Source organism: Parasteatoda tepidariorum, chromosome 4, assembly GCF_982258835.1.
Source record: "Parasteatoda tepidariorum strain Cologne lab strain chromosome 4, Ptep-v5.0, whole genome shotgun sequence".
Taxonomy (NCBI): Eukaryota; Metazoa; Arthropoda; class Arachnida; order Araneae; family Theridiidae; genus Parasteatoda; species Parasteatoda tepidariorum.
The window spans coordinates 108,209,230-108,227,313 of record NC_141758.1 but is presented as its reverse complement, the minus strand read 5'-3'; the positions used below and the strand labels follow the sequence as shown (position 1 = coordinate 108,227,313).

Sequence of the window (18,084 nt, the reverse complement as noted above, 5' to 3'; positions counted from 1 at the left end):
CCTCTATGAAATTCAAAAATGTATAGTAAAGATTTTTAGAAGATCATAGACTTAATATGCATTGCATAGATTTGATATTGTATGAATTAAATTCATTAAATTGGATTAAAGTTGTTTTCAAGGGCTTTTTGGCAAATTATTTGTGAATAATGGACTGTTTTTTTTTAACTGTTGTGAGCTTGCATTAGTGATTCATAACTGCTAGATTGTGTGCAATTCTAGTCAGGACACTTAATAAATAAAAGAGCATTTCATTAAAAAAAAATTTAATGTTTAATGAAAGTTTAGGTTAAATTCTTCTTAGGTTTTAATTTTAATCTTTAGAAAGATTCTGCACTGTATTGTTAAGACTCAAACATATGCTAAAAGTGCAAATTATTTCTAAATTTTACTGTCTTCAAAATCACTAAATTTGCTACTTTTACTATTACAGTACAGAACCCGTTATTCGGAAATCAGAAAACCAAAAAACCGTAACGAAATTCGATAAATTTTCCCGCCATTTTTCTTTAAAAAATGTTTTTTTCCTCTTAAGATTTTAGGATTTTTCTTTTTTTTGAAAGATGTTTACCTTACCATCATTTTGAAAATAACCATTAGAGTATTACTTCATCGTTTTTTCTTCTTTTTAAGATTATTTCCAAATAATTTCTTTTTTTAGTTGGGTTTAACAATGAAAAAAAACGGCTTTTTGTAGCGATTCAGAAAACCGGAAAAATCAGTTATCCGGAATAGCGATGGTCCCCGATCGTTCTGGATAATCGGTTCCCTACTGTACTTAATTTTAAAAACTAAATATATCTATTTGTTTTTAAGTTCAGTTAATTTTATTCAGTAAGATAATATAAAATCAAAGCTTTACTTTCAATTTAGGTAGGTACTTAAATTATGTTGCACTAGAGCTGCACAATTGGCGACGGTCTGGGAAATATCCCTGAGGAGGATTTGAAGACATGCTATCACAATTTTGATCCTTTGCAGAAGGCACGGCACACCCGCTTTGGTAGCCCAACGATCTGTACGCTATCTAGCAGGTTATGGTAAGACAGTTTAACAAGGACATATACTGTACACCCTCGGTCCCTACACAGGTTGATCAACGTGGTCCCCCACCTGCTTACTGACAGCAGCTAGTGATGCTTGACTTAGTTTGTTCTACTGTCTTTATGATCAGTCCAATGCGGGACTCTTTCAAATTAGGAAATTTATGTTTTCCTTTCTTTGATGAAAGAATTCCAAAAAGACAGCTTAGAACAAGTCAAAAAGAAATGGTACCTGTTTAATAGCTGATCTGGCATTATTGTTAGAATCTGTGATGACGAATCTGTCAGGATCTTCTCCCCCTTCTCCTGTATTGGACTTTCCACCCACTCTGTTCATTGCAATGGCCAGGCTCTTATGTGCTTCCAATGATATGCTCCCAAAGCTCATTGCACCTAAAGCACAAACAATCTATACTGACTACTTCATTTTACAACACAAAATAAGTTTTTAAAATCTCAAAATTTCTATACTCGTGACAAGTTAATCTGGCAGCGTTATAATACAACTGTACATAATATTGCACCTAAGAAATAGTTATTCCTTCAGCTATTAGCTATTAAAACTTAGCTAATTGCTAATAGGAACTCAAAGAGGAAATTCCAATGAAGAATAAAAAAATAAAGTTTGATTGGAAAATAGTTTTGAAATGTCAGGACATTAAATTTTGGTATTGTGTCCTTTCTTTCCAGAGAAGCTATTTTAATGTAATAAAATTATTAAGATTCATTTTATTTCCTTTTAAAATGTAAGCTAATTAATGTGAATTAAAATTTCCTGAACTAAAATAATTATATTTACTTTAAGGAGAAAACAAACTATTTATAAGACCAGAAGTACGTAAGTGATAGAACCGTTGTGCATAGTAATAATATAAGATTTTGCATAGTATAAGATTTTGAAACTAAATGGTAAAAACCAATTGATTTAAGTAGTTTATACCAAACCAAATCTATGCCATTTGATTGACAAAATGGAAATCAACTGGGATTTTTTTTTTTTTTAGTTCAAATGCAGTATCAAGTTATGTCTCTTATATTGCCTGTAATTTATCCTCAAACAATTCATTCTTTAGAAATTCATTTGTCAGTAACCTGCAAACAATTATATGCAGATGCGAATTTTTTCTGCAATAGTGAAAACAGAAATGGCAGCCCTGTCTTCCTTTCAAGCTTCTATAATGCACTTGCGAATTTGCAAAGCCCATTACACACTTTAATATTAAACTTATATAAAGTCTGATACATTTGTAAAAAGGAAATAAAATACTCAATTGCTAGAGAGATTATAAGTTAGTTTTATTTTTCTTGCATTATAAAAATATAGGGCTTAAGACGGAAAAGTAACTACACTTGTTTACACTTCTTTATAATGGTATAAACAAGGCAAGGCATATTTCAATGAATTAGGGTAAAGATTTTAAGTTATACTCCTCTTTACTCAGCAGATACAAACTGATCGTGTAAAGTGGCGACACGAGAAACAGATGCGAAGTAACGAACACAAACAAGCAGACATGAAGCTATGGAAACATGTGATGGGAAAGAGGAAAAATTACTTTGCCATTAGCACCACAGGTATAAAATTAACTTTTTTTTTTTTATTGTAAGCAGCGTTGGATCACCAGTCTGCGGATTGGTTGTTGAAAAACACTGTTCTACATCAATTAAAAATTTTGTGAATCTTACCAGTTGCAAACCTCTTAACAATTTCTTTTGCTTCCTCAACCTCTCCAATGTCAATAGGATTCGGTACTTTAACAAACTCAAATTGACCTCTAAGAGTACAAGCTCGCACATTATCCATGGTTGCTTCGACGAATTTTTCAAATGCGTTCTTATTGTTTGATCTTGCTGCATCCTAGATGGAAATACAAGAAAAAGTTACGTACGGAGCAATTTTATTGACGAGAATATTAACACCCTCTCTGCAATCTTTTTCGAAACTGCTTATAACAGTTTCAAGTTATCTAAATTACTTACAGCCATTTCTTTTTTGTGCAGTGTGCAATAAGAGAAATGAAATACTCTGAATAACTTTTGATTTAACGATCTACGAAATCAGACAAAAGTGTAAATTCCCTAAATAAACATGCCGTTTTTGAGAGATTTGGATTCCAGACCCACAGAAAGTAAAAGTGACATTTCCAATTTCTGGAACACTTCTGAAAAAACTATTGTGACCCTATTTCCAAACTATTGTGACCATATTACTTTCTACATTTTGGGGGTTCAAATTTTGGGGGTCCTTGAACCATCAAGATTGAGCACTAGTACATGAAAAATCAGATCATTAGATCGAAGGTTATTTAGAATTGATCTTTTTCTTTGCACACCATACATCAGGGATAGCGAACTAATGGCACGCGTGCCATTTATATCGTGTAGAATGCCACTAATGGCACGCGTGCCATTTATGGCATTCTACACAATATTTTGGGCACTCCACCGATCACAATTGTTGTTACACTGTGAAGCACATGTAACAATTAAATTAAAATTCACAAAAAATAAACAAAATAATAAATAACAAAAAAAAACTAAAAATTAATGCTAAAAAAACAATTAATAACCATAAAAAATAAGCTAACAATAAATAACTAGCAAAAAAAATTAACAGTCCTGCTTAAACTAACATCTTACAACCTAATATAAGTTATTTGTCATCTAATCTGCATCAACAGAAGTCACACTAATGTTACTTGAAAGTTGAATTACGCATATAACTAAGATATTGCAAAATGTATTTTTTTTTTCAATGTAAATAAAGAGTTTTGAGTTGATAATATTTACTATTATTATTTTCTCAATAATCACAAAGTCAAAATTATTTGACGGCACATCTATGACCTCATTAAGTAATTTTTTAGAGAAAATGGCACGTTGGTGTATAAAGGTTCGCCACCCCTGCCATACATCATTCAAAATTTGCTATTGTAACTTTTTTAAAACTTAAACTTGTTGCAATTCATTTTTTTGAGAAAAAAAATTAAAGTATGCTAACACAATTTAAATGGAGATACTGCAGTAAACCTTAAACTTATTGAAAAAAAAAAGATTAAAGAATTTAAAAATGATCCTTAAATTAAAATCTAAAAATAAAATTAAATTACTCTTGGAATGTTATATAATTTTGAAGAAATTGAAATATGCATTTTGAAATAGTGTTTTAGGTAGTTTTTAAATAAAGTGAATTTGGACTTCTCGTACTAATTATCAAAATTATCAAGGGTCTAACAATACAAAGACTATGCGCAAAAATAGCAGTTCAGAACAAGGCAAAATAATAATTGTCGCCACCCAGTGCCATTAAATATAAGAAAGTGCTATTACATTATTGTTGGCTAGTTTTCACCTGATCTCCACTATTTTTTTTATTAAAAATGTGCTCAAGTGCATTTTTTTATTCTTTTAATAAATATGGAATCACGAATACTTCATAATATTCTGAAAACTTTATGTCATGCTCATTAACGTTTTTCTTTATTTTAGAATTAAACCTAGTAATTTTTAATATATTTTGAAAACTGCTAAAAAAACACTTTATATTATCAATATTAACAGTTTCAAAATTATCAAATTTAGAAAAAGTGGCCACATATTTCAAAAAGTAGTTACAGTTAAAGCTAAAACTAGTTAATGACAAGTAGCAAAATTTCCGAATTTTACCCTCTACATTACAGTAATAAAACTCATATTTACGATAAGGCAACTATGATATAAAATCAAAATGACATTTTTTATGATGTTACTACTCGTACTAGGTGAGTTCAATTTTTTTTTAAAGAAATGCACCTGTAGATTTGCAATAGCCAAGGGATCATTGATATGCTTCTCTCCCCCGCTTCTCCAGTGGTAGTTGCCAGGATTTCGCAGTACGATGTTGTCACAGTCTCTGTCGCTGTAAGCAATGCGATATCTTTCCAAGTTCTCCTCAGCAAGGGTCTTGAAGGTGACTCCACCAATCCTGGATGGTGTGTTCTGAAAGAAAATTTATTCACTCTCTTTAACTGAACAAAATACAATTGGCTGAAAGGATAAATGCTTTAGTCAACATTTAGTTTGTTTTTTGTGCTGAAAGCTCAACATTCTGGAAAGCACCAAAAAAAAACTTCTTTCATTTCTAATGTCAGATTATGATCATTTATAGCAGAAAACAATAAAAAGAAAAAACACAAAGTACAACAAAAAATCCTGAAACAATTCATTAATCTAACATATGTCAAGCCTCCCAATAACGCTCGGCGAGAAAAGTCTTGTCCGAAGCAGGAGAGTGGAGTAGATGTGCGGAGACCATGACCTCTCCAGAGCTGCACAGAATGCATATCGGGGAAGGAACAGTTTTGAGTCTATGAAGATGTTTCCTTAGGCAGTCATGTCCAGTAGCTAGGCAGAATTCAGTCACTGCTCTACACCTTGGACCATTACACAAATTCAAGATGGCATTCTTCCAGGACTTTGGGGAAACACGGTTATAGAGGTCTTCTTGAGCACGGGCTTCAATAGATATTTTAATAAGATTTTTAATAGTATGAAAATGCATAGGACGAGATTTTCTTTGCATGTAATTAAAGCACCCTTTGCAAAAAAAAAGAAAAAGTATTGTCGGTGGACTGTCCCAATCTAAGCGAAAAAGAGCTTTTACAGACTGTGTGAGAAGAATATTGATATCTTTACTATTACGGAGGCTAAAAATAACTGGATTTTATCAGAAATAACTCTTATCTGCACAAAGTTCCAAAGCAGATTTGGATCTAAATTTACAAACATTGCACTCATTGAAGAAATATTTGCAGAATTAAATCATTCCAGATACATTGAAAATGCTCCCTATTTCGAATTTCAGTAATAATATTCAGCACAAACACAGCGAATTTTAGAGCCTTAAAAGCTTTGACGAGGCAGTAAAAAATGCTAATTATAAAATGACTTCTGGTACTTATTGGTTATATGGACCGTGACACCAATTTCTCAACATATACAAACATGTATATACAGTACAAATTATAATACATGTAAGATACAATGCATAGAATATTTCCACAAATAAGAAAGTTTAGAGATTTTCATAAAAAAATTTTTAAAAAGCTTCAGAAACTACATTGCTATCAAACAAATTTACATAACAGATTCATAATTTTTAATGGTAAAATACATTTTATAAATTTATTTTAGATATTTTTAATATAATTAATGAATAACGTGTCAGATATTATAAAAATAAATATTTTCCTTTTTTAAATAAATTCAACTAAGAAATAGAGTTTTAAAATTTAAATGGACTAGAAAGAATTTTTTTTAAAAAAAAATACTTATTTGAGACTTAATATTATTTCTTAAATAAGCACACAAAAAATGAGCTGATAAATTCACATGAGAGGAAATTTCAGAAACTTTTAGATTCAGAGAATTTTTTCAGAGTTTATTAAAAACAAATTTTTCGATTATACTAAACACTGGTAAATTGCAGTATAGTTAAGTGGGAAATATAATAGAGTTAACATTAATATGAACATTAAAATTTTAACACAAAATATATTTGAAAATGAAATTTCTCAGAAATTAGAAAGTCTATCACTTTTATTACCTCACCTAATGGATATCAATATCATAAAGAACTATACATATTCATTGGCACAAACTCAGTTCAATTATCTTAATTCAAAATTATAACATAAATTAAGGAAAATCTACTGTCTTTAAACTTTTAGTATTTTTATAATTTTCTAAGAAACTGATGAAAATTGATACAGAAAGGTTAAAACTTTAAGAAAACTGGAGAATTTCCCCAAACATTTCTTATTAAAATTGTAGATTTCTAAATTCATGTTTTCAAAAGTAATGAAATATGAACTTTGTTTACATACAGAAAATGTTTTGTATTTAAAACTAAATTGTGTATTTTACTCACTTTGAAACAAAAATCAACAACTTCTTCACTTAAACCAACTGCTTCAAAAATTTGAGCTCCCTTATAACTTTGTAAAGTTGAAATTCCCATTTTTGCCATAACCTAAAAAGTATAGAGAAAGTTATTTTCTACCAAATCCAAAAGCAGACAAGTTCAAGAGATATATATATAAAGAGGAACAGAGAAAATATTTTTTAAGCAGTGTTAATTACGTCCAACGGATTTAGAAATTGTTAATTTACAGAACTCTGGGCTCGGGCACACAGGGCCCAACCTTAAAAACGGCTCTGCCAACATTGAATCAAGTTGAACTATCTGTTAAAAAACTATTCCGCCACAGAACAGCTGAGACTGATAGTATCAAGGCTGAACTATTTAATATCAATGAACCAACATCACTTTAACAACTTAGTATTATAGGATGGATTTGGATGTGAGAGTAGATGCCCACGGAGTTTGAAAAGATATTGACTCAAGCTTCAAAAAATGTAACTTTAGAGTAGCAATTAAATTCAAATCACTTTCAAATACTGTTTTTAAAATCCTCTCGAATATCTTATTACAGCAATTAAAAAAATATATTGCATACCACTTTGAAGAAAGTAAGCAGTTGTAATGGCAGTGATCATTTTAAATTACTGGATTCGTACAGGTAGCATCATTGTAGTTTTAAGCATATTTTTGGTTGTTGCAGATACATCTTAATTTGGATGTAATATAGTGATAATTCGCTCAGAGAAATGATTAAAATTGCTTAAGAAAAATTTAATTTAAAAAGTAAATATTAGTCGATTAAAAATGGCCATATTTAAAATATAAAAATAAAGAAAAACCTCTTAAAGGGATTTTTTTTAAAAAAAAAGTGATTCTCTTCACATCTAGAATTAGGATTGATATTTTTTTATAGTTGGGACTGGGAGGCCCAAAGGGGCACCCCCAGTCGCCAAAAAATGGAAATTGAAAATAAATGAATTGTTCCCAACGGACAGTTAGAAGCACGGGAAGAGATCCAAGGTTGGTGATTGGTCGAAAGATAACGCCAAAAATAAAGCCAATCCTCCATAATTAATATTAGATTTGAAAATACTTTGGCGAATGTGAATCGCCAACAAGACTGTGAGAATTGGTATAACCATGTAACTGAAACATATTTGTGGTAAGAAATAAAGAATAAAGAGTTATAGATTTGCGCTTTCAATTCAGTGAATTAATGAGTCTATATTAGTATTGAAAAAAAAAGTTAGCCATTACATTCATTGTTAATTAAAAAATAAAATATTTTATATTCTCTTTTTACAAAATGTAATAAAAATTAAATAATTGGTTTAGTTCATTTACAATTGTTTAAGAATGAGTAAAAAAAAAGTTTAAGAAATTAAAAGAAATTTCAAAAGCTAGGAAATATGTAATGCTTATTGTGGCATAACAGCAGTATATTTCTACTCTTGGAAAAGAATACCTACTTTGGCAATTCCACGCTCAACCGCTTCAACATAATTCTTGAAGATCTGATCTTCTGTCAAAGATTCGTTAATGACACCTTCCCCTTGCAGCTCAGCCATACTTTCAAATACCAAATAAGGACAGATGGCATCTGCGCCATATCCCAAGAGGACACACATGTGATGAACTTCTCTGAAAATGTACCAAAACACATGAGAAACCAAAAGGAAGCTAGAAGCTTAATCAAAAGTATCAACTAATGAATGATATATATTTACCTGGCTTCACCCGTTTCGAGAATCAATCCAACTTTCATTCGCTGAAGTTTGTTGATGAGGTAGTGATGAGTTGCTCCCAGTGCAAGTAACCCACTGAAAATGAAAAGTTGTAATTCATAAATCATGTGATTTTTTACAGATGAGATATATCGCACAATTCCGTAATGCTGGATATACTATATCACACAATAACAGATATGCAAAAGTTTAAACAATGATCTTAAGTGCAATTAAGACGTAATTTTAACAATCTTCATAACTGTCCTTATTAGCCTGATGAATAGATATAAATTCTTTTTCAGCTACTTTAAGAGAAAGCTTTACAGTTTTTAGCAAAAATTGAGGAATAATTCTCTAGCACACACATACAAAGAACATTGAATGTATTAAGCACTTTTAATGTGAATTATTTATAAAGACTTTATGAAAATAAGCACCTGACTGGTATGTAATCGCGTCCAGCTTTTCTGTCTGAAAGTATGACCAAGGAGTATCCCTGTTCAGCGGCAGCACATGCTTCTTCACGTATCTTGTTCAGAGCTGGCAACAATCCTTTTGCTTTTTCTCCCACAGGGTAAACTATATCAATCACTTTTGTCTAAGAGATAAAATTAACGAATTAAAATCATTCCATCTAAAATTTTAATAATTTGAGGGATATGCTAATAAGAATAGACTGAGCCATTATGAGAGCACTCACCCCCTATGAATACCAGAGGGTGAATTCAAAATCTGTTCCTAGCTTCCTTTAAACCAAACCATAACCAAAGAGCTGCTACTACCCATAGTTGCTGTCAACATGTCTGTCTAAATACTTGGGCATGCAGCCCTTCATTGGTCAATCCGCTGTGTATGTGGCCCTTCCCTCAAAAAGGTTGTGCACCCCTATTAAATCTTATTTTATTATACAGCAGTATATTTTGTTATGTTATAGCTTAAATTGCCATCTACACAATTTAATTAGCATATTTTAGATAGTCTCTTTAAATTGCAAAGATTGCCTTTCATAAGGAATATTCCAATGTTTTAAAGAAAATTTTCAAAAATAAATAGATAAATTCTTATTTAGGGAAAATTCTATTAATTTCCACTCACTTGCTAAGAAACTAAGAAGAGTCTAACAAAATTCTTTAATTTTTTTCTCATATGGTTCCTATGAAACAGACTTGCCAGCAATAAGTGTCAAAGCTATTAAAATTGAGTGCTACTTTTTTTACTTTTAATTCATAATGTTCCTGATCTCTTTAGTAAAATTAAATATATTTTCCTTTGTGGTAAAATTACAGTTTTAAATTTCACACGAGTCATGTCTGTCACAATTCCTTGTTTGCCAGTCACATATTTTCTTAAAATTTCAAAATAATTCTCTTTTTTAATAAAAAAAAACTTATTTTCTCTAAATTTTATATCTTAGAATTAAGTCTTGCTTTGTTGAAATGAAATTTTTAAACCTAAATTATGCTTTATTTAATAACAATAGGTCATTAAATAATTGAGGTGCTAAGACACTCTGGATTCAAGTACATATTTTTTCATATTTGTCACAGCATATTTTTATTTCATTAAATTAAACTGTTTTTCGCCTAAAGCAAAGGTTTTAAATTATTTTTGATTGTGGGGTATTTAAGTTGCTATATATCAAAATTTAAGGTAATATTTAGTAGCTAAACTTGGGTGAAAAAGTTTTAACTATTTTTTTTTTTTTACAGCAGGCACTGAACTTTCGTTGTCACCTCGGAAGATGCTGTAAGTGTTGCTCATTTAACGTTACCCAGTGAGCACCCGTGAACCTAAGTCACGGAGGCGAGCGACATTACCCACTCCCACAGATATCAGTTTATAGGTTGGATCCCATTCACACATCAGAGAACAGAGAGAGAGAGAGAGAAACATCCATGCCTTGAGAGGGATTCGAACCTGCAACCATTGACTTCACAGTCAGCGACGCTCACTGACCGGCAAAGTTTTAACAATGACCTGTCTATCAGTAATAGAATTGACCCATAGATAAATAAGAAAGAGCTAATAACTAGACTAAAAGTTAGTTTTTTTTTAGTTTTGTTATTATGTTGCAAACTGTGCAGAGCAACAACACAAGGAAAATAATATATTTAAACTTACTTTCCATCCTTTGTAAGTTGTGGCTTTTAAAGCTGCAATATCTTTTAAGGAAAGTATAGGTTGATTTAAGTACAGACGACAGCACTGTTGAGCACTTGGCTCCAGAATGTTGGCCGCAGGACCAATAGGGCACGACTAAAAAAGAAGGAAGATTCGAACATTTGCCTGAATATCAAATAAACAGTTAATTTTAATCTAGAAAAATGGATAAAAATGATTCAGTTGATTGCAAAAGATCCTGGATATGGATCTTTAGTTTGCTGTAGTTAACAGCTGTTACAGCAATGATCTAGTCTCACTGCTAAAGAAAGAGTACTATGTACCAAAGTCAAACTTTTTTATGGTTTTCCATCGATGGACCAACATAATCTTGATGGTAATCAATAATTCCATCATGAACCATGATGTTTATTGATAGTAACCAATATAAGTAACCATCACCTAGATGTAGGAATTTGGACTGATTCATGATAGTCCAGTATAAGAATAGCAACTTTTTTTGATGGTTTGTTCATGTTACGCCATCAGAAATTTCCAACATAGTTTCTTAGAAATAAAATGTTTCATTGATCATGAACCACCATCACCCCAATGTAGGAATTCGGACAGATTTATGATAGGCAAAAAAAAAACAAATTGTTTTGATGGTATATTACTGAGAACCAACAAGAATTCCCATTAAACCATCATGGAAATGTATAGTTGAAACCATCACAGATTGTTGGTTCATGAGAGTCAAACTTCTCTTGACAGTTAACCATCATAGTATCAAAACAGCATTTTCAATCATGGAATGATGGAAGTTTATTGGCATATAAAAACCAAGAACATATAATGGAAAATGATGAATGATGGAGACCATCAAATGATGTTGGACCATCATGAATCGCATTGAAACCAACATAAACAATCAAAATTTTTTGATAGTACCATCAAGAATTTTGACTTTGGTATTATTTACATTTACGGGTGTTGTGAACATTGTTAGATATACTCCCTTTGTAATCTTTCCAAGAAAAAAATTTGATGGCCCACTGACCATCACCTTGGCTAGATGGTTTCTCAAAAATAAATCTTTCTATATATGAGAAATTGAAATATTTCTAGAAGGAAAGAATGGTGGACCTGTTATTCACTCCCTATCCCTTCAAAAATATATATATCTATATATATATATATATATATATTGTTCCCAATTTTTCCCTGCACAGCAGTGTTTAATTTTACACAAAAATTTCTTTTTATGTCAAGCTTAAGCAAAGATTTTAATGTAGGTAAGAAAGTTGTTAAGATTTTGTAAAATATGGCGATAAATTTACACTAGCAAAATTTAATAAATTAGAAGTTTTTTTATATTTTATAGAATTTAATTTTCTGAGTACATTAGTTTAAAATGTTTTAAAAGAGAAAAAATAATCATAAATTTAAAATTAAATTTTTAAACATTTTGTTAGAATAGAGACTTATTGATTTTTTGTTTCTAAAATTTGACATTTTTTGCTTTGTTTATTTTTTAACATTTACTGATTATATTAATATTTTTTGTTCTCATTTTCTGCAGTGTGTCCAAAATGTGCCTAATGGAAATATTAAACAATATTAAAAATTATTAATCCATTTTGTATAAACCTGCTTCATATTTGTGCCAGTGTTGCTCATTATGTTTCTAAATTCAAAAAGAGAATATTGAAACATTTTATTGAGTTTTTTCTATTTCTGTCTTTTATTCATTGCGGTATATAAAGCTCACACAAAATTAGACTATAATTTTTTTTTAAATTTAAAATTTTTTATAATTTAAAAAAAAAATTACCATTTAAGATTTTTTTAAAGGTCTTATTTTTAATGAAAGCAAAGCAGTTTCATTTAAGTTTTTGAAAACGTTTAGAATTTTATGTCAGAAAAATATTTTTTCCACATTCAAAATAAAACAAATAGACAACAGGTTTCGAAATTCAGAGGGCAGATTTCCGCATCGTGATCTGTAGAAGAATAATTGCCAAGTCTTGGGAACTTCCCGGAAGCAGCCCGAAAGAAACTTAAAAAAAAAAAAAAAGAAGAAAAACATCACAGAAAGGGACCAACTAGAAGGGTATAACTCATTGCCACCCTTATACAAACCTCCACATGTTTGTTTTTTAATTTCCTGTTTAAAAACAATTTGACACCATATGATCCTTTTTTCTTCCACACCAACTACATCATAGTTGGCATGGCAGATCACATTACAAAAATATCCCCTATCCAGACATATGGGGAGAAAAGACTTACTAGCGACATGACAATTCTTTCTCTGAATGGATCAATGGGAGGATTGGTGACTTGAGCAAAGAGCTGCTTGAAGTAGTCATAGATCAGGGGTTGATAAAGGGAGAGGCAGGCAAGAGGGGCATCATTTCCCATAGAGCCGAGAGCTTCTTTTCTAGAATAAAAACAAATCTTCGTTATTCAAACTTTTAAAAAACTGTTTGGAAAGTAAAATATATCTAAGAGTAAAATATATCTAAGCTTGCAAACAGGGGTGTGAAGCACTTGAGTCATAGAGAGGTATCCATAATGATCAATAAGTACACTAAATTATTTCTAGATTATTAGTATTATTTTTATTACATTAAATTTTAGTTTAAGAATATTATTTAATGAATATACAATTTTAAAACAAGTTTAACAATAAAGATTTAAGTCATTAAAATGCAAAACTTTTTTTTTTGTATTGAAAAAAAAAAATCAAACTTTTTTCAGAAATATAATACATTTTTATAATAAGTCTGGATATTTTCTACATACCATATCTTAAATTCATTAAAATTAATTTAAGATATGAATTTAAATTTTGATGCATTGTTTCTTTGATTTGATAAGCCCTGGCCAGAGATTACGTTTAATGAATTGAGAATATGCACCACGGGCACCCACACATACTTATACATGCCATTACACATGAAACAATAATAAGTTATTTTGGGTATAATCCTAGAATAACCCACCTCTTGGCAACTTTTTGAAATCTTGCTAAGTTGGCGATTATTACTGGGATCAAAGTTGCTAATTGATTAATAAAAAAAAAACAATTTATAACTTCATTTTTCTAACTGGTACCACACAAAAAAAAATTTAAAAAATAACGGTAATAAATTAAATAACGGTTAAAAAATGAAATAATAATGATTCTAACAGCATACCCTCCAACTTATGAGGATTTTGAAAATAATTCTTTCTAGTGGTAGCGAACCAAAGTAGAAATTTTTAAAGCAAATGGATCTCTCATAAAACTTTTATCAGAACTTAAGAATCTAGCCATATGGCCTGCACTTTTATAAGTAATAGTGGACAAGTTACGCTAAAATTAATTTTTTTTAAATATTAAGACATTAATTTTGCTACCGTCTGAAAAGAAGATTTCTGAAACTACGGAAATTCCGTAGCAGTTGGAGGGTATGTAACAGCAAGAAATCAGCTGCATAAATGGCGAAAAAATAAACCCTTTTATCTCTTTTCTAACGAAATCCAACTTTCACGTAGGTATACATATCAATTAACCAATCAGGTTTAAGAATTTTGGTGGTGTGATTGGACGTTCAGAATCTTTTGGAAACATAGTTTAGCGAGATTTCAAAAAAAATTTTGTGAAAATGTGATCCTTATTTATTGCTTAAAAAGCTACTTCAATGCCGTGTTATCTGAGCTAAGAAACAACCGAAAAATATTTAATGATTTTATAAATTCTTATCTAGGTGCTAGATCACCTTGCTAAGTCATTTTTTAAAAAAGGTTTAACGATTTTTAAGCGCCTAGTTTAACCATTTATCTATTTAAAAGACCAGTCTACTCTTTTCATCAAACAAGTACAGTGTTGGAAGTTAAGGCTTTTCAATCAAGATTAAGGCACTCAAATTAATTTTAATTTTGTAATTAGTTTTCAAAAAACGATTAGATGCAGACTTACTGAGTGTCCACCATGGGTACGATCAGCATGTTTATGGTCTCAATTGTGTAGGCAAATAGTGCGAGTCTCCTGTCTTCAACTGCAAGGCTCGTAGTTCTCTTGTTGGGATCAAGCTTTGGATGACTAGCATGGTGGCCAGCAGCGAATCCAGCATCATGGAGATCTTCCAAAGTGAACTGAAGAAAATACAATATATTGTACTGCGGCGTAACTACCACTATAAATATTAAATACCAATTTACTAGTGTATAAGAGATGTTAACTTTATTCCATCAAATGGTACCTTTTGATAGATAAAGGTTGACTAGATCAATTTAAACATACCCCTCCGTACTACAATTAGCATTAGTAGGTCAAATTGTAACTAACTTCCAGTACTTTCTATATTCCCCATCAGGTTTTAAAAAAATTTAAAATCCTCATATCTATATTAAGCATTAATGGAGATAACTAAGTAGACGAATAACATTATGCTGGTTCTTCTGCCTGTATTTACAAGGTAGTGCATTGTTCAGAGATAGGAAAAGTTCAAAATTTTTATTAATTTTTATCAGGCATTACAAAAGCAGTGTTGCCACAGAAAAAAATTGAACAAAATAGTTGCTTTTAATAGCCTAAAACATGAAAATAGTAGCCAAAAACTAAGAAAATAGTTGCCTAAATAAGAACAAAAATCCATCAAAAATATGACTAAAATTTCGTTAATGACTTAATTCTCATAATAATCATGATCCATTCAGTCAAGTTGGTAGCAAATATGATAATTTTTATATAAGCGTAAATGTTTATATTTATGAAAAGTGATTACTCAAATTCGAAATTCATGCATCATAATATCGTATTAAAAATTTAAAAGTTTTTTTTTAATCATGCAGAATTTCGTAGCAATAATCATTGAAAAGGCGATCGAGAAATGAAATAGACTTACAATGGAGTCTGTGCAGATTGAACGAATTAAAAAGTGAAGACTCAAATTTGCAATTCAAAATTTTCAAAATTTTTTATTTTTTAAGAAAAATGGTCAGTGTGTTCAGAAACTATCTTGTGGGGTGCAGATTTTCCAATCAATTTATGCTTCAAAAAAGAAAGAAAAACACCGCTAGGAGTTTAGAAAAGTCTCCCCAACAGTCTCCTTTTCCTGAAAATAGTTGCTTTTTTAGCCTTTTCAGGCAAAAAAAGTTACTAGTCACCTTATGCCAAAAATAGTTGCATTTTAGTCGCCTGTGGCAACCCTGCAAAAGGTGGAAATTTTCCTTCCCAACAGACTGGTACAATAGTCTAAAGTTGGGTAGGCATCAAGTCACCACATGGGACAGAAGCTGGTACATGAAGATACTTAACATCTAGTCAACAATGTTTTTTTTAAAAAAATGAGTGTAAATGTGTAAGTTAGTTCAAAGTTTAAAGGTCAAAGTAAAATAAATGTGCAATGTACAAAAAAGAAAGAACACATACCATTTCCTGTAGCCATTTTTCCAGAGGTCGTTTCCTTGAAATTTGAAGTTTTAGATCTTCATCCTTGATGAAAAGATGATTTTCTGTGTCGACTAGAAGCATACGACCAGGCCTCAGTCTACCCTGCAATCACAAAAAGTCGAAAATTTGAAGTAGCTTCAACTTAAACTATATGAAAAACAAATCAAGATTTGCTCTTTTGTTTTAGCTGCAAGTTCACACAAATATTCAGGATTATTAGATGAAATATTAATCTTAGTAAAAGAAAATTGCAGTTTAACTAGAAATGCATTTTTAAATGGTAATTCCTTTTTTTAAACATTAGATTCAGATAACATTTTACTTAACTACACACCATCCAACCATGGTCAAGCACCTAGTCCCATTTTTAGGGCTCATTTAATTTTCCCTTGTTATCCACAATGGAATGTTGGCAACGTCAAATGTCAGGTGGAAAACAGGTGTCTAGACTACAGGGTGGTCCACTCATCTGTTGCCTTCCTCATTAAACCATGTGCCCTCCCCCTCCAATACCACTAAGGCAGTACCTGGGTGATAAGGCATCTTCTGACTCCCCTTCCAGTTTCAAAATTATTTTCGATTGTACCACAAGAAGCTTTTTTTTTCTTCCTCTCTCCCTTAAAGTAACAATCTTCAAAGAAAGATTAACAGAACATTCTTTCCAAATGTCTGCAGGAATCTATATTCCTATAGTTCTGCAACACCTGGAATTCTCCTTTCAGCCTCCCCACATTTGATTCTTAAATTCCTTTTTTTTTTTCATTTGATAATTTTGCTAAAGCTTGTTCCCTAACAGTTGGCCCTCTTTATATTGTTGCAATTTTTTAGTTTTCCCTGTCCTGAATCTGAGTTTCAACACTCAGAAAGGTTCATTATAGAACAAAAATTACAGACTGCCTTTTTATGAAGAACTATTTTGTGGTAAAACACTGATTAAGCCCCCTAACAAATTTTGACAAAAATTACAAAGTGGGGGCTAGGGGATAATTCCCAGTCATGTCCAAGCCTAGGGCTCCCTAAATGTTTCAAATAATTTTATTTGTGTTTTTCCTTAAGAATTGCCTTATCTAATTATGAGTTAACAAAAATTGCAATAAATATAAGCTTAAATTTATTAATAAATCATAATTTACTCGTGTTATAAATAATTTAAAGGCACTTCATAAATAAAAAATTAAACATGGTTTAAAGTTGTAACCAGGGTCCACACATCAAGACCCGTTCATAAAAATGGAAAAATGCAATTTTTTTAAGAAAACTGATCATATTTAATAAAGCAGGAATGTTACTCAATTTGATAATTTCGAATTTGAATTATCACTTCTGAAAGCACTTAAAAGGAAAAAACTTCAAAACTGCGCTAAAAAAACTCCCTGGACTTTTAGAGGACATTTGTGACCCTTTTTTCAAAGTTGTAACTTTCCAGATTTTCCTGAGCAGTAGGGTATGCTCTTGCCACTTTTTAGATCCTTTGTCTTTTTCTTCACATGGATGAATTGCACAATTGATTATATACCTCTCTCCCATTTAAAAAACTTTTATTGTCTCCCTTAAGTGGCAGACACATTAAGGCACTTTTATTCAAGGGGATAACAGAATTGATCCCTTTAAATAGAATATATCTTACTTAGAGTTGTCTTTTACAGGTGGTACTACTGTACTTAAAAGATCTGGATTGATGGAATTTCTGAAATGGGACTTTTGAGAAGATCCAGATAAATAAGCATCATTCTTATTGAAGCGTAATTCAGGTTCAAACTATAAAAAAGGGATACTCTCTACATTGAGAATGAAAGCTTCATCACATTCATGAAGCCCCTGCGGCAGAATTTTTTGGGCTTTCTGCGACAAACCTGTCTAGCACTAATA

At 31.0% G+C, this 18,084-nt stretch overlaps 1 protein-coding gene across 5 annotated transcripts in view; it reads right to left on the bottom strand.

The window, feature by feature from the left end:
• LOC107440837 (uncharacterized) overlaps positions 1-18,084 on the bottom strand; it is a 116,101-nt gene that overhangs the window by 39,652 nt on the left and 58,365 nt on the right. For all 5 annotated transcript variants that reach the window (XM_043050465.3, XM_016053892.5, XM_071182841.2 and 2 more), the window contains exons 11-21: positions 16,195-16,317; positions 14,740-14,915; positions 13,065-13,215; positions 10,794-10,928; positions 9,110-9,270; positions 8,673-8,765; positions 8,415-8,586; positions 6,952-7,053; positions 4,836-5,021; positions 2,730-2,901; positions 1,276-1,436 (exon numbers count right to left, since the gene is read on the bottom strand). In XM_043050465.3, coding sequence (XP_042906399.2) covers positions 1,276-1,436; positions 2,730-2,901; positions 4,836-5,021; positions 6,952-7,053; positions 8,415-8,586; positions 8,673-8,765; positions 9,110-9,270; positions 10,794-10,928; positions 13,065-13,215; positions 14,740-14,915; positions 16,195-16,317 — 1,632 coding nt within the window. The remainder of the gene's footprint in view (positions 1-1,275; positions 1,437-2,729; positions 2,902-4,835; positions 5,022-6,951; positions 7,054-8,414; positions 8,587-8,672; positions 8,766-9,109; positions 9,271-10,793; positions 10,929-13,064; positions 13,216-14,739; positions 14,916-16,194; positions 16,318-18,084) is intronic.